General features: G+C 43.3%; 1 protein-coding gene and 2 non-coding genes across 3 annotated transcripts in view; all 3 read left to right on the top strand.

Moving 5' to 3' along the window:
* Nucleotides 1–20734, top strand: part of LOC126252130 (eukaryotic translation initiation factor 3 subunit L) — a 73633-nt gene that overhangs the window by 32145 nt on the left and 20754 nt on the right. The window contains exons 5-7 of the mRNA XM_049952995.1: nucleotides 10249–10475; nucleotides 10581–10751; nucleotides 20469–20639. Coding sequence (XP_049808952.1) covers nucleotides 10249–10475; nucleotides 10581–10751; nucleotides 20469–20639 — 569 coding nt within the window. The remainder of the gene's footprint in view (nucleotides 1–10248; nucleotides 10476–10580; nucleotides 10752–20468; nucleotides 20640–20734) is intronic.
* Trnas-uga (transfer RNA serine (anticodon UGA)) lies at nucleotides 14329–14403 on the top strand. The gene has a single exon. It is a non-coding gene; the product is annotated as a tRNA-Ser (tRNA).
* On the top strand, nucleotides 17042–17116 carry Trnas-uga (transfer RNA serine (anticodon UGA)). The gene has a single exon. It is a non-coding gene; the product is annotated as a tRNA-Ser (tRNA).

Genomic DNA, 20734 nt, shown 5'->3' with positions numbered 1-20734 from the left:
CTGTATGGCGGCGGTCACACAGAGTGCGGCTTTGACGCACCGGCATACGGCCTGCCGCACCGGCCGCTGCCGGGTTGTCACAAATTACAGATTCGCCGCAAGCCGGAGCGGCTGCTTGCCTCTGTTGGCGCACTCAAATGCTCTGTGGTCACACGGGAAGCAGCGGCGTGAGGCGGTTTTCGTCTCGCAGCTCGTAGTGCAAGCATCATGGACACAGAAAGACTTATAGAGGAGGTGAGACAATACAACTTTTTGTATGATACACGCGATCCTCATTTCAAGATAGAATACTTTTGCCCTCGATATACTCATGATAGAAAGCTGAATTCTCAGAAATAGTGTTGTCACTGTGACGTCCATAATTTCCAATATCAACTACTGTAAACTCGTAGTATGGATCAACGATCGCCAGGAGAACCAGCGAAAAGAATTGTTTGTAACAGAAGAACTGGGATCCACTATCCTTCGGGCATTTTAACCTGATATGCTCTCCGTCTATGCTTCCAAGGCAGTTCAGAAACCCCCAAAGTTCTAGAAATCCTTCTTCAGATTTCTTTCACAGCTCGTTGTAGGAGTAGGTAAATACCTGGGTTGTAGAACAGTCCATATACCTGGCACACTTTCACAATTTCTGAGACTGTTGAACATCCTAACCGAAAAGAAAAAGCTTTGGTCTGGCGACTTTCGCCTGTAGTCAAGTATCTGGAAAAGATTTTAAAAAATTATGCCGGTAGAACGAATAGATAAGTTAACGACCAAATATATGTTTGTTTAAATTCAATGACAATGTTATGAATACAATGAAACAAAACAATCTATCAAGTAGAAAGTTCTCTCTAGCGGGACAGACGGAACTAGATGTTACTATCATTTGCTATATTCGTAAACACTGCAGATAAATGTATCACTCCACTCGTAACTACATTGTGGGATAGCACTTTCTTCGCCGAACCTTTCATATGATACAGCAAAACTGAAATGGAATAAATTATAGGACTTATGTTTGAAGCACAAAGCGGTCACAAATGGTAAAACGTACCTCAAACAAATGGCTAGTCTGTGCCTTGTGTCAATTGGCTTTCTCCAGTTCGTTGTGCACTTCTCGGTGCTACCTTTTTATCAGGCGAAACATTCTAGCGACATACGAAAATATCTTTAGAACCTATCTTCGCCAGACTCTAGATCAATACACAGACGATGGTATTCTCCTAAGCTTTCTCTCTTGCTATTAATATCGTGCACCCAACATCTCCTCTTCTTGGTGCCATTTCGTATCGCTAGTGCATGCTATTCATTTCTGCACTTGACAAAAAAAGAACTGTCACAAAGATAACGTGTCCCGCGTGGAGCTTCCAAATCGTCTAACGCAAGACAATCGCGCTACGCATGCAAGCTTAATAGTGGGGTTCGGCCCTTTCCACAGTGTAACAGCTGACGCCTCAAGAGTCGCTGCGGCCGGCCGTTGCCTGTGTCGCGTCCCTGGCCGCTGACGGGCCCGGCCCACCGCTGCGCCGTCCGTCGCAGCGGCAGGCCGGATTCTGTCTGGCAAGGCCTTAACTCCAAACCTACAACCTCCTTCCTGGTCTCCATGTCCATCTATACTCTCACCCACAATTAGTTCACATTTGAAGGTATCACCTACAAACTAATCTGTGGTAGAGGAATTGGCACCCACAAGACACAATCATGTGCCGACCTATTCATGGGCAATCTAGATCAATCCTGTCTTACCACATGGAGCCCCAAACACCTCACCTGATTTGGATTCATTGATGACATCTTTCTGATATGGACTGCGTTCGAGGACACTCTATACACATTCCTCCCGAACTTTGAATATCTTCTCCCCTATTTTCTTCACTTGGTCCACTTCAGTCCAACAGGCCATCTTTCTCGATATTGCCTGTCACCTCAAAAATGGCTACCTCGGTACCTCCATCTGCATCAAACCTACCAACCACGAGAAGTAACTCCATTTCAAGAGCTGCTATTCATTCCATGTTAAGAAGTCCCTTCTATACAGCCTCAACCACCCGCCGCTGTCACATCTGTACTTCCAAGCAGTCCCTCTCCAAATATGCTAGGGGTCTCACTGTGGCCTTCACAGACTGAAATTACCCTCCCAACCTCATAAAGAAACATATCTCCCATGCCTTGTCTTTCCAGTCACTTACTACTTCTCACATTCCCACTGTCTGGCTGCAAAGGAGCACTCCCCTCTTAACTGGGGCAATTGAATCACATATTTTGCAAGGATTGTGACTACCTCTTGCCTTGCCCTGAGATGAAGACTATCCTAATACTATCCTAATCACTACACTTCCCACCCCTGGCACAGCAGTATTCTGCCGCCCACTGAAGCTACATTATAACCTTGCCTGTTCCTACTCCAGCCCTGCTCATATTCCTGCAATAGACCTAGATGCAAGACCTGTTCTATACAGCATTCCACTACCACTACTTCAGTCTCGTCACAGGCATCATCTATCCCATCAATGTCAGGGCTATCTGTGAAAGCAAACTAAACTGCAACCACAGTGCTGTTTTCTACATGGGCTTGACTGCCAACAAGGTGCTGTCCACATGAATGACCACTGATAAACTGTAGCTAAGAGACAGCCACACCATCAAGTTGCTGAACATGCTGCTCAGCACAGTGTGCTTCACTTCAATGACTTGTTCACTTCAGTGAGCTGCAGAGGTGTGAAATCTCCCTGCAATAACCCACTCATCCTCTTCCCTGCTCTCACTCCAGCACTACGCAGCATTCTATTCCACCAATGCACCCATTACTCTTTTTTTCTCTCCTCTAATTCTTTATTTTTATGCTCCTCCCCTCCCCCCCTTAACTTGCTGATTGCACCTAGCAGCCCTATACTGTCCCCACATCTCTGCATGCTCCCCCAAGCAGCACTACAACCTCCCACTCCTACACTGCTATCCCTCCCCCTCACTGCTCCAGCCTTCTCCTTACCCCCACCACACGCAGATTGCTTCTCCCATCAGGTGCAGTTGCTCGCAGTCCAGCCTCAGTGGCCAAAGACAGTGGTCATGTGGTGTGAGTGAGTTGTGATTGTGTGAATATGTGTGTGTGTGTGTGTGTGTGTGTGTGTGTGTGTGTGTGTGTGTTCTACTTTAGAAAAAGACCTTTTGGCTGAAAACTCAAATGTACAGCAGTCATTTCGTTGTTCCTGTCTGCGACTCAGCAGCTCTTGTATTTGTGAGTAACAATCTATCCTTCTCATAATATTGTAATTTACATGATCAGTACATTACAGAATTGAGGAAACAAAAGATCCTGAATGGTGAACCATACATTAAAAACATAGGCACACAATTCCCGGAATGACTCTTGCAACCTGATCAGTAGTAGAATGAAGGTCCAAACAAAAATGTTGCACAATACAGACCATACAATCAAGATACGTATGCTTTCAGGAATGTGAGAAGTTCAAATAAACACATTTTTATTGCAAGTAAAATCCAAAAGACGATGAAAGGTTAAAAACCAAGGAATACAGAAAATAGCAAAGGGGGTTTCACTTCTAGTCCTTCACAGTAAAATAGACATGTTTGATGCAGTTTTTCTACTCTGTCTGAAATGTAACAAGAACTCCTGTGAAAAGTGCTTTTTCAAAATTATGTGATGGTATTGTTGCACAAGACAGTTATGTAGCAGGCACACACAACATATAAAATTCACAAGGCTTGGTGGTGGTCAGCCAAGGTAGCGTGACTCAAATTATCCTTGTGTTAAACCACACTACAGTAGACAGAAGTTGTCATCGGGAAGGTATCTTGATTTAGCTTTGCATGTTTTAGTACTGCAAGAGTAAAGCTAAATATGAAGAGGGCAACTACAAGTCAGCAACTCCTCCAAACTACATACCATTATTCCCCCAATACAGTTTAGGATCTTTAAATTTGAAGATCAGTGTCTTAAATGTTCTAGTGCTACAGAAGCAACGGGATTACATATTTAATATTCAGACACAGTAGGAGAAACTGGTGAAGTAAGATCCACATGTAGATATTTACAGTGAAGAGATCTGGCTTGAAAGAAGCACAGTAAATGCAAATTGCAAGCACACAAAAAAGTGCTTTGAATGTAAATTTCAATCTACAAGCTGTGTTGAATACTCCAAAAAAAAGTGATGTATGTGGCAGTGTAATGTTTGACAATATACAACCTGGGAAATCAAGAGGAACTTGTTACTTCTAGATTTAGGCAGATACATAGTAAAATTGAGTCAGTTGCAATTGCCCTATGTGTTTATGGTTACATAATGGTGCTGTCGGACATCACGAAGTATGAGGTGAGATAAATATGTGGTTCAGCAGAAGAACTGTACAAGGGTTAGTTTTGATGTTATAATTACTAAATCAAAAAGATAAAGCCCCCTCCCCCGCCCTCCCCAACCTGGTACATGTCTAAAGTCTTGGCATGCTGCTAGAGAAGCAAAAACTACAGTACTGGCCATTAAAATTGCTACACCAAGAAGAAATGCAGATGATAAACGGGTATTCATTGGACAAGTATATTATACTAGAACTGACGTGATTATATTTTCACGCAATTTGGGTGCATAGATCCTGAGAAATCAGTACCCAGAACAACCACCTCTGGCCGTAATAATGGCCTTGATGCGCCTGGGCATTGAGTCAAACAGAGCTTGGATGGCGTGTACAGGTACAGCTGCCCATGCAGCTTCAACACGATACCACAGTTCATCAAGAGTAATGACTAGCGTATTGTGACGAGCCAGTTGCTCGCCCTCCATTGACCAGATGTTTTCAATTGCTGAGAGATCTGGAGAATGTGCTGGCCAGGGCAGCAGTTGAACATTTTCTGTATCCAGAAAGGCCCGTACAGGACCTGCAACATGCGGTCGTGCATTATCCTGCTGAAATGTAGGGTTTTGTAGGGATCGAATGAAGGGTAGAGCCATGGGTCGTAACACATCTGAAATGTAACGTCCACTGTTCAAAGTGCTGTCAATGCGAAAAAGACGTGACCGAGACGTGTAACCAATGGCACCCATACCATCATGCCGGGTGATACGCCAGTATGGCGCTGACGAATACACGCTTCCAATGTGCGTTCACCGCGATGTCACCAAACACAGATGCGACCATCATGATGCTGTAAACAGAACCTGGATTCATCCGAAAAAATGACGTTCTGCCGTTCGTGCACCCAGGTTTGTCGTTGAGTACACCGTCACAGGCGCTCCTGTCTGTGATGCAGCGTCGATGGTAACCGCAGCCATGGTCTCTGAGCTGATAGTCCATGCTTCTGCAAACGTCGTCGAACTGTTTGAGCAGATGGTTGTTGTCTTGCAAACGTCCCCATCTGTTGACTCGGGGATCGAGACGTGGCTGCACGATCCGCTACAGCCATACGGATAAGATGCCTGTCATCTCGACTGCTAGTGATAAACAAGACCGTTGGGATCCAGCACGGCGTTCCTTATTACCCTCCTGAACCCACCGATTCCATATTCTGCTAACAGTCATTGGATCTCGACCAACGCGAGCAGCAATGTTGCGATACAATAAACCGCAATCGTGATAGGCTACAATCCGACCTTTATCAAAATCAGAAACGTGATGGTACACATTTCTTCTCCTTACACGAGGAATCACAACAATGTTTCACCAGGCAATGCCGGTCAACTGGTGTTTGTGTATGAGAAATCGGTTAGAAACTTCCCTCATGTCAGCATGTTGTAGGTGTCGCCACCGGCGCCAACCTTGTGTGAATGCTCTCTGAAAAGCTAATCATTTGCATATCACAGCATCCTCTTTCTGTTGGTTAAATTTTGCGTCTGTAGCACGTCATCTTCGTGGTGTAGCGGTTTTAATGGCCACTAGTGTAGATGCCTCTTCCAGCAGCATACTATAGTACTGTGCCCTGGGGATCTTGTAACAGAACTGCGGATGTGTACCTGCAAATACAGTGAAACCCTGCTTTTATGCTTTTCAAAGGACTTTTAAAAAAATGGTGTAAAATGCACGAAAATGTAAAATGTGGGAAATAACATTTTGAGCTGTAAAAGTTACATATAGGATACCCCCTGAAATTTTATGTATGATGTAAATACATAACAGGTATCAAAAGACTTGTCAGGGACTTGTTTATTATCTAATAAAAACCGCTGATGTAACTGGAACTGATAACTGTCTGGGAAGTAGGGATGTTTGACTCAATTTCATATGTCATAATTGATGTTTTTGAATGCCTGCAGCTGTCATTTATTATTTAAATAATGAAATACTGCACTAGTTACGTACTTTTCATGATTAGCACTACGCGTTTCAAAAATTTTTTTCTTGTTGTCACATGCAAATATGTACATAAGTATTTTGTGTGGTATTTGAAAATGCATGATTCTACGCCTTTTGCACCATAGTCATCTTCCTGAGGTTATCAGGCTCTATGCTTCATCAGTTATGTAGAAAATGACACACATGTGCAAACTATCACTCGCATTGTTTGTTTGTGTAACATCACAAAAAATACGTACATACATAAATACTGCACTTGCCGATGAGAATAAATTCTCAAAATAGGTTTTGCTCAGCATGAATAAAATATTTAACCTGCGCTGTGTTTACACTAAAAACATTTGAGCTACTCAAAGTGAATGACGATGTCACCTAGCACTGCAAGTGGCCACACACCGAAATATGCTAAATGTGGTTTGAAAAAGGTGTCACAATGAGCACAACAATCACAAAACTGCCTTTATGCAGTAGAGACAGTTTGGACATGGTTGTGATTGGTCATGATATCTTCATTCGAACGAAACTAGTTACTTCCATCAGCTACCGCACCAAGTAAGAGCTTGGCAGTGGTGGGAGATACAGCACGAATTGTTCCAACTTTTACACGTTTACCAGTTTAAATCCGCAGAGTATAGTGCCCTGGTGTCAAGAAACTGAACCATGTAATATATATAAAGACTACTGGATGGCCAATATCATGCCAGCGTCATTTTTTCTCCACAAATGTTTTTTCATAATGTGTAAATCATGGGAAAATTATAAATATGTTGACGCAAAATTGGGTGCAAATAAACTTTGTGGGCATAGGAAATTTGACGGGGCCGAAAAAAAATGAAGTAAATGGTGGGAAAACATTAATTCCAGGAGCATAAAAGTGGGGTTATACTGTAAAGAGAAAAATAACATTATTTTTTCGAAGTGATAATTAAAACATTGTTCCTCCTTATATTACAGACAACTTGATACTCTTTGCATCTGCAGCTGTAGCAACACATCATGCAAAAAGAACACCACTTACAGTCTTATAATAAATAATCTTCATTGGCACACAACTGGTTTAGTATCCTATAGCCACACCCTTAGCTGCGCATCTAAATGTAAACAGTCCGAATGACTATTCACGTGATCCAGATGACCCACATCATAACATGAGTCACAAAACCCTAATAATGATCACCACTAAACATGCTCACAGTACTTCATCATTAAAGACATTGATGTATGAAAAAAGAAAAGGGGGGGGGGGGTTGTTACATTTGTCTGGGCTTCTTTCTGTGTTCTTGCTCCTGGAACTTCATATGTTTTATTGTGTGTGCAATACATAATGTGTATTGGGGGGCGGAGACCTTTTCTGGTAGTGTATAGGTATGCAAAATGTGCTTAATTGACTGCTTGTCCCACCCCATGGTGGTGGCACTCTCAGCGACGCAAGTGCTATACTCTATGTACTAATACTTCGCCGTTCGCTCGGTGTGGCTGGTGGGTTGTTGCTATTCGCAGGGACTGCCACTAGAATGTGCTTGATAATCTGGAACTATTAACACTGTGGTTTGGTACTGGGTATTATCCAGGGTCCCAATATTCCATATTTTTTATTATTATTATTGACCGAGCGGGGTGGCGCAGTGGTTAGACACTGGACTCGCATTCAGGAGGACGACGGTTCAATCCCGCGTCCGGCCATCCTGATTTAGGTTTTCCGTGATTTCCTTAAATCACTCCAGGCAAATGCCGGGATGGTTCCTCTGAAAGGGCACGGCCGACTTCCTTCCCCATCCTTCCCTAATCCGATGAGACCGATGACCACGCTGTCTGGTCTCCTTCCCCAAACCAACCATTATTATTATTGATTTTAGGTTCTTCCTTGCTTTTACGGAGGGTGGTGTACATTTCATTTTATCCCATTTCTGACTACCTGCATTTGACAGGTAATGCCATTTTACTGGTGTAGGTTTTTTTAATGACTAAATGTTTTATGTTTAGTGATTTTCAGTATTAGGGTTTTGTAATTGTGATGTTGAAGAAGCACAGAAATGGAGTGTGACTATTCATTCCAAGCTAGAGACAAAAAGTAAGTATGCAGCGGTGAATAAATACCATATCTTGACATTTGTAAGAGTCGTAACAATAAATCAGATGTAAAATAATTCCTTAAACTTGTATTATTGACTTTGAAGGCTGTGTAAAACATTCAATCCCCTTTGTGTCAATACTAAAATTCAGATTCATTGTTTTGACATAAGTGGGATAGTATGTTACATTTTTTGCCTTACACTTGCACATAAATAAGATTGTGTTGCTGAACTATCAGACAGTGCCCTTCTTCAGAACTAATACAGAATAGACATGCATGCACGCAGCTACATTGCACAGATATTGCAGCTCGATTAGTATGCATCAGCAGGGTTGGAGGGGGGAGGGGTTGATAGTGGCACTACCACAAATGCTAAGGCAGCTATTGAAGTATAAGCATTGACGTAGAATCTTCCCTCGCAACTGTTTCTGCAAAGTATTGCTCAGCTATAGTCATTCATGATGTAAAAATGGTTCTGACTGGTGGGTATACAGAATTTGCACTGGCTTATGCCTTAACCTGAAAGAGAACACATGAAGAGATGCTACTCAGGCTCAGCTTTACCATTCATGTAACTAGTTACTATATAGGCTGCCATCAAGTATTGGATAAAACTGGTACCATTGTTTCTATAGTAAGTTATTTATATTTTAATCATGTTTTCTTGAATCAAATTTTCAGTCTGCTGCGGAAATGTGCTGATATGAAACTTCCTGGCAGATTAAAATTATGTGCCATACCAAGACTTGAGCTAGGGACCTTTGCCTTCATTTTCTTGTTGATGTGAGTGCTTGAATTAAATATATCCCTGGGGGCCACATATCTGTTGCTTCCACACCCGGCATCAATCTCGTTATGATCTGGGTTACTATCACGTCATCTTATAAGATATTTAAAATTCATTTTAAGTGTTTTACACGATGACTTGGCAGTACATCCAGAAGGATTTTTATCCCTTGTGAGCATTTAACTTCTTAACAACAGTGTGCAGTATCTACATCCACATCTACATCCATACTCTGCAAACCATGGTGAAGTGCATGACAGGGGGTATGTCCAATTGTACCTATTGTTAGGGTTTCTTCTCATTCCATTCATGTATGGAGTGTGGCGAAAATGATTTTTTCAATGCCTTTGTGCTTGCTGTAATTATTCTAATCTTTTCCTCGCGCTCATTATGTGAGTGATAAATGTTGTATATTCCTAGAGTCATAATTTAAAGCCAGTTTTTGAAACACCATTAGTAGTCTTTACTGGGATAGTTCACATCCGTCTGCAAGAGTTTGCTAGTTCAGTTTCTTCAGGATCTCTGTGACATTCTCCCATGGGTCATACAAACCTGTGATCATTTGTTCTGCTGTTCTCTGTATATGTTCAGTATCCACTGATAGTCCTACTAGGTATGGGTCCCACACATTTGAGCAATATTCTAGACTCGTTCACACGACTGATTTTTACGTGATCTCTTTTGTAGAATTATTGCACATCCCCAGTATTCTACCAATAAACCGAAATTAGTCACATGCTTTACCCACAACAGAGCCTAAGTGATCATTCCATTTTGTATCCCTACAAGGTGTGACATCCAGGTTTTTGTATGAGTTGGCCAATTCCAGTTGTGACTCATTAATATTCTAATCATAGGATGCTACATTTCTTTGTTTTATGAAGTGCACAGTTATACATTTATGAACATTGTATCTGGCCTTGACTAAAAATTACATTGAAAAGAAGTGCTGGAGAGATACTAGACTCCCCCCCCCCCAAAAAAAAAAAAAAAACAACAACAACAACAACAACTCACACACATGTATGTGCTGTGCGAACACATAGACCATTAACTTTAGTTCTGCAGAGTCAAAAAAGTGTTGTCTCTGATATTGCAGGTGCTGAACATCCTGTGCCACTTGAGCTGCCCGATCAATGGCTCTGGGAGATAATTGACGAGTTTGTGTACCAGTTCCAGTCATTCGCTAGATATCAAGCATCGAAAGCAATTGGTCCAGAAGAAATTGCTTTTCTACAGTCCGACAAAAGTGTGTGGAATGTTATAAATGTACTGAATGTTCTGCATTCTCTGATTGAGAAATCAAACATAAAACGCCAACTTGAGGTAATTTTTGTCTGCCTTATAAAGTTATTTCCTTTAAAGATGGTAATAGGTGTGTATGTGTAAATTTGTACTGTACAAGATTTTAATTTATGTGATAATCCTCAGGTTTATGCTAGTGGTGGTGATCCAAATTCAGTAGCCGGAGAATTTGGCCGTCACTCGCTGTACAAAATGCTGGGCTACTTCAGTCTAGTTGGACTATTGAGGCTTCATTCATTGCTTGGTGACTATTACCAAGCCATCAAAGTGCTGAAGAACATTGAGCTCCACAAAAAGGTACTGTTGAATTAATAAGACATCAATTTATACATTACATAACACACATTGATATTGAACTATGAATTAGAATATACACCCTGAAGGGAAAAAAAGGCACCGCAAAGGAGTTATATAAATTGGTCAAAAATTGTTATTCTTACAGATATTGACAAAAAATGCAAAATTGTAAACTTTGGCAGCCAGTGGATGAACGTGTGATGCAGGTGTGCAGTTTCACCATGCAGCTTGCAAGGATAGTAAACAGGGGACATGTTGATACCACAGTGTAAAGTCTTTGTAAATTTCATTTCTATGTACTCAGTTGGACAGTAACTATGCCATGCCGACAGGCATGTTAACAATACATGCAGATGTCTGCACTTGAGAGCAGATGTGTAGTTGGACTCAAAGAATCCAATTAGAGAAAACAATGTACTGCTCAACATTTGAAAGTAGCAATGCCACTATTTGATGGTGTTGGCAGGAATGGGTGAACCATAACCAAACAAAGTGTCAAGAAGAAAGTGGCTGACCTAGAGAGAGGACAGAACGAGAAGACCGACCAATCTCCAGTGAGGCACTCAGAGCACCAGATTCATCGGTATCATTGATCTGACGTGTGACTGGTGCTTCGATGATCACAAGGACCATTAATAGGCCACTCACAAAAAGGGGCTGGGCTCATGGTGCCCCTTGTGCCAGCTACCATTGATCTCTGTGAAGCCTGTCTGCAGTAGTGTCAGGCACATTCAGACTGGAATTTCACTGACTTGAACAGAATTGTCTTCAGTGATGAGTCTTGCTTCAGACTGAGCTCTGATGACCAGCAGAGATGTCTCTGGAGGTTCCACAGACAGTGGTGACAGAGCAACCTGACTGTTGCCCATCATATGGTCTGACAACCAGGCGTGATGATCTGGGGTGCAATTTCATTTCGTAATGGTATCCTCTTGGTTGTCATCTGTAGCACGGTTATTGCACTGTGCTACATCAATTATATTCTAGCCCCATTTTGTTGCCTTTCATGGCAAGCCATTCTAGGCCTACATTTCAGCAAGATAATGCCCGTATCCCTATCTGACAACATTTTGAACATTATGGGCAGTGCTCTCCAACCAGCTCAGGATTTTGACTTTGTAACATGCCAGTTGGTTGGATTTTGGCACAATATCTCTCAGGAGGATAACCAACAACTCTATCAACTAGTACTGAGCCAAATAATTGCTTACATAAGGGCTGGAGGTGGATCGACACCTGTTTATTTGCTCAGTTTTTGGTCGTTCTCTTGAATAAATCATCCAGCTTTTCTGAAATTGTGGTCATTTGTTTGTCTGTACATGTACGTCACATTTACCGGTTTCTGTCCCATTTGGATAATTCCATCATTGTGCGTTGTTGTTGTTGTTGTTATACAGGGATAAATATTTACCAAAAGAAAATTGTTTAGTGGCTACAAAGATAATATCCTGTGCTATTTTCAATTTGATTTGGCAAGTTTAACATGTGGCCTAAGAATTAAATTTGACAGATGGTACTGTTTGTTGGTACCCATTCTGTATTCTTTAAAAGATAGATTATTTTGATAAAAAGTGTGCATTTTTCATTGGAGCACAAAAAATACATCTTCTATCATTATTAATATTAGTACTGATGCAACTTTTTTGATTTACAGTCTAAAATTACATCATCATACACAGTGTTTCAAAAAGAATAATCTGCTTTTGAACAGTATTAATTATGAAACATGGGGTGTGCCAGTAAGAAAATGTGTGTTGTTTGAATGGGTGTGGCCAAGAGTTTCAGAAAATTGCTGTTCGACATCAGTCAGAGCGTCTCCTTAGTTTGCAGCCAGTCAAAAGAAAGAAGGCGTTTCGTATGCTTCAGTTAGCAAAGAGTCAGTGATTTCGATGCAGCATGCTTTTCATCAGCTTGTTGGCAGTGATTTGCATGCACTCAAATATATACATCATTGGTATCACCAATTTGAAGAGACAGGATGCTTGCACAAAGGTAAGAGTCCAGGTCGACTTCGCACTTATGATGACATGGTGGGAAGAATTCAGCAAACGTTTGAACAGAGACCACGAAAATCTATTCGCTGCACAAGCAGAGAACTGGCAATGCATCATATGACTGTCTGGCAGGTGTTAAGGCTTTCTTTGGTCTATAAAGCAAACAAACTACAATTACTGCAAGCTCTTCAGGTGGATGATAAAAGCAAACATGTTGACTTCAGCAACGCTCTGCTAGAGTTTATGGAAGATGATACTTTTTTACCATGTTTAACTTTCAGGGAGTATGTGAAGGAAAGGGTATTCATCTACCCTTTACCTTGTGACAGAGAAGTAGTGAAAAAATAACAGCTGCCATAACTTCTGTAACAGCGGATGCATTATGTACAGTTCGTGGGGATTTGTCTGTTGAAACTTCCTGGCAGATTAAAACTGTGTGCCCAACCGAGACTCGAACTCGGGACCTTTGCCTTTCGCGGACAAGTGCTCTACCAACTGAGCTACCGAAGCACGACTCACGCCCGGTACTCACAGCTTTACTTCTGCCAGTACCTCGTCTCCTACCTTCCAAACTTTACAGAAGCTCTCCTGCGAACCAGGAGAGCTTCTGTAAAGTTTGGAAGGTAGGAGACGAGGTACTGGCAGAAGTAAAGCTGTGAGTACCGGGCGTGAGTCGTGCTTCGGTAGCTCAGTTGGTAGAGCACTTGCCCGCGAAAGGCAAAGGTCCCGAGTTCGAGTCTCGGTCGGGCACACAGTTTTAACCTGCCAGGAAGTTTCATATCAGCGCACACTCCGCTGCAGAGTGCAAATCTCATTCTGGAAACATCCCCCAGGCTGTGGCTAGGCCATGTCTCCGCAATATCCTTTCTTTCAGGAGTGCTAGTTCTGCATGGTTCGCAGGAGAGCTTCTGTAAAGCTTGGAAGGTAGGAGACGAGGTACTGGCAGAAGTAAAGCTGTGAGTACCGGGCGTGAGTCGTGCTTCGGTAGCTCAGTTGGTAGAGCACTTGCCCGCGAAAGGCAAAGGTCCCGAGTTCGAGTCTCAGTCGGGCACACAGTTTTTAAATCTGCCAGGAAGTTTCATATCAGCGCACACTCCGCTGCAGAGTGAAAATCTCATTCTGGAAACATCCCCCAGGCTGTGGCTAGGCCATGTCTCTGCAATATCCTTTCTTTCAGGAGTGCTAGTTCTGCATGGTTCGCAGGAGAGCTTCTGTAAAGTTTGGAAGGTAGGAGACGAGGTACTGGCAGAAGTAAAGCTGTGAGTACCGGGCGTGAGTCGTGCTTCGGTAGCTCAGTTGGTAGAGCACTTGCCCGCGAAAGGCAAAGGTCCCGAGTTCGAGTCTCGGTCGGGCACACAGTTTTTAAATCTGCCAGGAAGTTTCATATCAGCGCACACTCCGCTGCAGAGTGCAAATCTCATTCTGGAAACATCCCCCAGGCTGTGGCTAGGCCATGTCTCCGCAATATCCTTTCTTTCAGGAGTGCTAGTTCTGCATGGTTCGCAGGAGAGCTTCTGTAAAGTTTGGAAGGTAGGAGACGAGGTACTGGCAGAAGTAAAGCTGTGAGTACCGGGCGTGAGTCGTGCTTCGGTAGCTCAGTTGGTAGAGCACTTGCCCGTGAAAGGCAAAGGTCCCGAGTTCGAGTCTCGGTCGGGCACACAGTTTTAATCTGCCAGGAAGTTTCATATCAGCGCACACTCCGCTGCAGAGTGAAAATCTCATTCTGGAAACATCCCCCAGGCTGTGGCAAGGCCATGTCTCCGCAATATCCTTTCTTTCAGGAGTGCTAGTTCTGCATGGTTCGCAGGAGAGCTTCTGTAAAGTTTGGAAGGTAGGAGACGAGGTACTGGCAGAAGTAAAGCTGTGAGTACCGGGCGTGAGTCGTGCTTCGGTAGCTCAGTTGGTACAGCACTTGCCCGCAAAAGGCAAAGGTCCCGAGTTCGAGTCTCAGTCGGGCACACAGTTTTAATCTGCCAGGAAGTTTCATATCAGCGCACACTCCGCTGCAGAGTGAAAATCTCATTCTGGAAACATCCCCCAGGCTGTGGCTAGGCCATGTCTCTGCAATATCCTTTCTTTCAGGAGTGCTAGTTCTGCATGGTTCGCAGGAGAGCTTCTGTAAAGTTTGGAAGGTAGGAGACGAGGTACTGGCAGAAGTAAAGCTGTGAGTACCGGGCGTGAGTCGTGCTTCGGTAGCTCAGTTGGTAGAGCACTTGCCCGCGAAAGGCAAAGGTCCCGAGATCGAGTCTCGGTCGGGCACACAGTTTTAACCTGCCAGGAAGTTTCATATCAGCGCACACTCCGCTGCAGAGTGCAAATCTCATTCTGGAAACATCCCCCAGGCTGTGGCTAGGCCATGTCTCCGCAATATCCTTTCTTTCAGGAGTGCTAGTTCTGCATGGTTCGCAGGAGAGCTTCTGTAAAGTTTGGAAGGTAGGAGACGAGGTACTGGCAGAAGTAAAGCTGTGAGTACCGGGCGTGAGTTGTGCTTCGGTAGCTCAGTTGGTAGAGCACTTGCCCGCGAAAGGCAAAGGTCCCGAGTTCGAGTCTCGGTCGGGCACACAGTTTTAATCTGCCAGGAAGTTTCATATCAGCGCACACTCCGCTGCAGAGTGAAAATCTCATTCTGGATACATCCCCCAGGCTGTGGCTAGGCCATGTCTCCACAAAATCCTTTCTTTCAGGAGTGCTAGTTCTGCATGGTTCGCAGGACAGCTTCTGTAAAGTTTGGAAGGTAGGAGACGAGGTACTGGCAGAAGTAAAGCTGTGAGTACCGGGCGTGAGTTGTGCTTCGGTAGCTCAGTTGGTAGAGCACTTGCCCGCGAAAGGCAAAGGTCCCGAGTTCGAGTCTCGGTCGGGCACACAGTTTTAATCTGCCAGGAAGTTTCATATCAGCGCACACTCCGCTGCAGAGTGCAAATCTCATTCTGGAAACATCCCCCAGGCTGTGGCTAGGCCATGTCTCCGCAGTATCCTTTCTTTCAGGAGTGCTAGTTCTGCATGGTTCGCAGGACAGCTTCTGTAAAGTTTGGAAGGTAGGAGACGAGGTACTGGCAGAAGTAAAGCTGTGAGTACCGGGCGTGAGTCGTGCTTCGGTAGCTCAGTTGGTAGAGCACTTGCCCGCGAAAGGCAAAGGTCCCGAGTTCGAGTCTCGGTCGGGCACACAGTTTTAATCTGCCAGGAAGTTTCAGATCAGCGCACACTCCGCTGCAGAGTGAAAATCTCATTCTGGAAACATCCCCCAGGCTGTGGCTAGGCCATGTCTCCGCAATATCCTTTCTTTCAGGAGTGCTAGTTCTGCATGGTTCGCAGGACAGCTTCTGTAAAGTTTGGAAGGTAGGAGACGAGGTACTGGCAGAAGTAAAGCTGTGAGTACCGGGCGTGAGTCGTGCTTCGGTAGCTCAGTTGGTAGAGCACTTGCCCGCGAAAGGCAAAGGTCCCGAGTTCGAGTCTCGGTCGGGCACACAGTTTTAACCTGCCAGGAAGTTTCATATCAGCGCACACTCCGCTGCAGAGTGCAAATCTCATTCTGGAAACATCCCCCAGGCTGTGGCTAGGCCATGTCTCCGCAATATCCTTTCTTTCAGGAGTGCTAGTTCTGCATGGTTCGCAGGAGAGCTTCTGTAAAGCTTGGAAGGTAGGAGACGAGGTACTGGCAGAAGTAAAGCTGTGAGTACCGGGCGTGAGTCGTGCTTCGGTAGCTCAGTTGGTAGAGCACTTGCCCGCGAAAGGCAAAGGTCCCGAGTTCGAGTCTCAGTCGGGCACACAGTTTTTAAATCTGCCAGGAAGTTTCATATCAGCGCACACTCCGCTGCAGAGTGAAAATCTCATTCTGGAAACATCCCCCAGGCTGTGGCTAGGCCATGTCTCTGCAATATCCTTTCTTTCAGGAGTGCTAGTTCTGCATGGTTCGCAGGAGAGCTTCTGTAAAGTTTGGAAGGTAGGAGACGAGGTACTGGCAGAAGTAAAGCTGTGAGTACCGGGCGTGAGTCGTGCTTCGGTAGCTCAGTTGGTAGAGCACTTGCCCGCGAAAGGCAAAGGTCCCGAATTCGAGTCTCGGTCGGGCACACAGTTTTTAAATCTGCCAGGAAGTTTCATATCAGCGCACACTCCGCTGCAGAGTGCAAATCTCATTCTGGAAACATCCCCCAGGCTGTGGCTAGGCCATGTCTCCGCAATATCCTTTCTTTCAGGAGTGCTAGTTCTGCATGGTTCGCAGGAGAGCTTCTGTAAAGTTTGGAAGGTAGGAGACGAGGTACTGGCAGAAGTAAAGCTGTGAGTACCGGGCGTGAGTCGTGCTTCGGTAGCTCAGTTGGTAGAGCACTTGCCCGTGAAAGGCAAAGGTCCCGAGTTCGAGTCTCGGTCGGGCACACAGTTTTAATCTGCCAGGAAGTTTCATATCAGCGCACACTCCGCTGCAGAGTGAAAATCTCATTCTGGAAACATCCCCCAGGCTGTGGCAAGGCCATGTCTCCGCAATATCCTTTCTTTCAGGAGTGCTAGTTCTGCATGGTTCGTAGGAGAGCTTCTGTAAAGTTTGGAAGGTAGGAGACGAGGTACTGGCAGAAGTAAAGCTGTGAGTACCGGGCGTGAGTCGTGCTTCGGTAGCTCAGTTGGTAGAGCACTTGCCCGCGAAAGGCGAAGGTCCCGAGTTCGAGTCTCAGTCGGGCACACAGTTTTAATCTGCCAGGAAGTTTCATATCAGCGCACACTCTGCTGCAGAGTGAAAATCTCATTCTGGAATTTGTCTGTTGTCTAGATGTTGTTCATGCTTCTGTTGGTGGACACAGTGCATTGTAATAGCATAGCTAAATCTTAAAGATTTTTTTTAGTATTTTCAAATTCATCCCATGTTTGTAGTACTATTTTATTAATAAATGTGGAGTTTTGAAATCAGGCCACTCTTTTTGAAACACTGTGTGCAATGAAATCAATTGTATTTGAATTAGGTAAGTGTTTGTAAAAAAAGAGAGAGAGAGAGAGAGAGAGAGAGAGAGAGAGAGAGAGAGAGAGAGAGAGAGATACAGGGGGGGGGGGGGGGGGAGAGGAGAGAAGAATAAGGAAGATGGATTGGATTCATCTTGAAATATGAGGGGAATAGTCAGTGTGGTAGTTGAGAGATATTGAAGGTAAAAATTGCTGAGGAAGATCAGGGATTGACTACAGTAAGCAGTTTCAAGTGGATGAGCTGCACAGAGATGAAAAGACTTGGAGCAGACAGTCTCATGTGGAGAACTGCTTCAAACCAATTTCTTTGCATGAAAATCTCAACAGCATCCACATACCAGTACTGCTGACACTGACAAGGAAAAATCTAATATAGAAACAGAAATACTAACTGTTGTTGGCTTGCTTCTTCAACAACACATGCACATATTGTGTTCAAATAAATCACAGTTCCTCACTTTTCTAGAAATGCACAAAACAAGAAAACACTGGAGATGTATACCTCTTAGCCAACATATTACTCTGGAAGTACAAAGCTCAGATCTTCGTACAGGAGAACACTGTTTGTAGGTTTGACTGGGGGAAAAAGCCCAATGTGAACCACACTTTTGGTGCAGCCTAATGCCATCAGTTTGTTCACTAAAGACACAACTATCCGTTGATTAATGTGCAAATACAGTACTGCATTAGGTAGACAGGCAAGTCCAGGAGAAAACCACACAGTGCAGGGTCTTCGTCAATGGGTAAAGATAGCTGTAAATATCACCTGGTTGTGACAGATGAGTCCCTGCAGTCACTTAAATCTGCCACAGGCGTTTTACCACATAACTTGGCACTGGCGGATGCGTACTTTACAGCTGTGCCTGTCAACCCCGCCAATCATATGCGTGATTATATTGGCTGACCCAGCAGAATTACAAGGAGAACTTTTGAGAAAAATCCTCGTGGACATCAACAAAATAACCTAGAATGCTAACTATTAATAATCCTCAAAATAGGGTTACTGTACATAAATTTTGAAATATGTTTATTCAACTTTGATGTTTTAACTAGGTTACAAATCTCAACACTGATCATGTTAGTTAATTTAATGCATTATTTTCATGGCTACAGTCTTTTAACATTGAAAGTTGTCATTAAAGTGGAATAAAATGTGTGTTGATTGCAATTTTGAAAATTTAATCCAAAGCCAGCATTCAATGACATGAATGTGGGGAGCCTTTCCAAAATAACGTACAAATTAGCTGTTATGTTGTTCTGTGTTGCACTCCTTAGTTCTTGAGAAGCGTTATAATTTCTGGAACGGATCAGTAAATTTCACTGTTTTTGCCCTCTGTTGTAGCACTGGAAATGGTATTTTCTCAATTTGACTGATTCATTTGCGCACATAGATGCAGCTCAGATGTGCGCGTGTACTCCCATACACACGTGCATACATACACCCACAGTATGGCATGGCTGAGTTCCTTGGAGTCTGTTGCAATCTTTCCACCGTGGAAAGCTGAAGATAGTCACAGAAAGTTGCAACCAGTCTTCATTGTCCACAGACAACTGATAAACTACTTTGTGGATAAGCTGTGCTTAGGTAGGAGAGGGATATCCTCATGGGAATTGGAACCCAGTGTCGTGCAAGCGTACTGCAACCTTTTTTATGTTGTGCTGGGAATTGGCTGGAAGTGACAGGAAAGATTATAAAGGTTCATATCCACCTTCACAGCAGGACTACACTGAAACCACAGCTGTGTGGAGGAAACGTCATAATTTCTCATGAACAATCTGACAACTGAACATGATCAGAGACAATCATTTTTAGGAGTGTTTGAGAATTCTAAAGTGAAAAAAATCCATACTCCATATTCCAGGAAGGGACACGTGCCTCCTCTTGCCCAACCTTGCAGATGCCTGTTGTGCATTTTTAACTGATTATCATATTACAGTTTTAAGCTCTGTTTCTTTGCTGGCAGAAAATAATATTGAATTAAAGGGGATCTGCATTTTTGCAAGATCGTAATATTTGCTTTGTTTTACCCAAATATGTTTCACCACAGTTGTGGCATCCTTAGTGGGATTTTTCCTTATAGAGGCACACACATTGTGTGACTACCAAGAGAAATCAACCACAAGTCTGTATTAACACACCATGTCACCATTTCTGTATAAGTCTTGCCCTGAGCTGTACTTGGTTTATATTTGCCTGCTAAATGCGTTTTTGTGTAGAAATGACATTTTCTCCTGATCAGTGGTGAATCTTGTTGTGAATTGTGTATCTAAACCATAGCAGTATAATAAGCCCTAGAATTCACCAGTGATCAGAAGATCTGAATATATATATTTAAAAAAAAACACACACACATTTAGTAGGCAAATAAAAACAAAGTACAGTTCAGGACAAATGAGATGCAGTGATGATCACATGTATTAATTTAGACTTGTGGCTGATTTCTGTTGGTAACCACAAAGCACACACAATGTAAAAGATCAAGACAATAGAAGGAAAACCCACTGGGTATGCCACAACTGGGGTGAAGCATGTTTGGGTGGAACAAAACAAAAATTGTGTTCTTGGAAAAAGACAGACACTCTTCAGTTCATTATTCATTGCTTAGTTGGACAAGAATGTTAATCAGAATTTATTTAAACTTCATTTAATTGGGAGATTACCTGTGAAAGTGTATATATTACATCTATACATTAGTACTATGTTATTTTTCATAACTATTACATTAATATACTTCAAGGAAATTTGTATCAAACACAGCATTAATCTATTCTGCAGAGTCAATATGCACATGTCCCGGCATGCCAGATCTCAACATCATATTACGTTGGATTCTCATACATGATGATGAGACGATATTCAGATGCTATACGCACTTTCAGTTCAAGCTTATTGTATATCCAAAGGACAAAACAGATGTATCAGTCTACCAGTTACCAGCATGATCAGGTAGGCAGTAAGAGTTTATGAGGACTGACTGACACTTATATTATGCTACTCCACTTTAGTATGAACTGCCAGCTATAACTAAAATAATGTGTTAC

This window comes from Schistocerca nitens, chromosome 4 (genome assembly GCF_023898315.1).
Source record: "Schistocerca nitens isolate TAMUIC-IGC-003100 chromosome 4, iqSchNite1.1, whole genome shotgun sequence".
In the NCBI taxonomy this organism is placed as follows: Eukaryota; Metazoa; Arthropoda; class Insecta; order Orthoptera; family Acrididae; genus Schistocerca; species Schistocerca nitens.
Note: the sequence above shows the minus strand (reverse complement) of the source record. Positions and strands in the feature narration are given on the sequence as shown.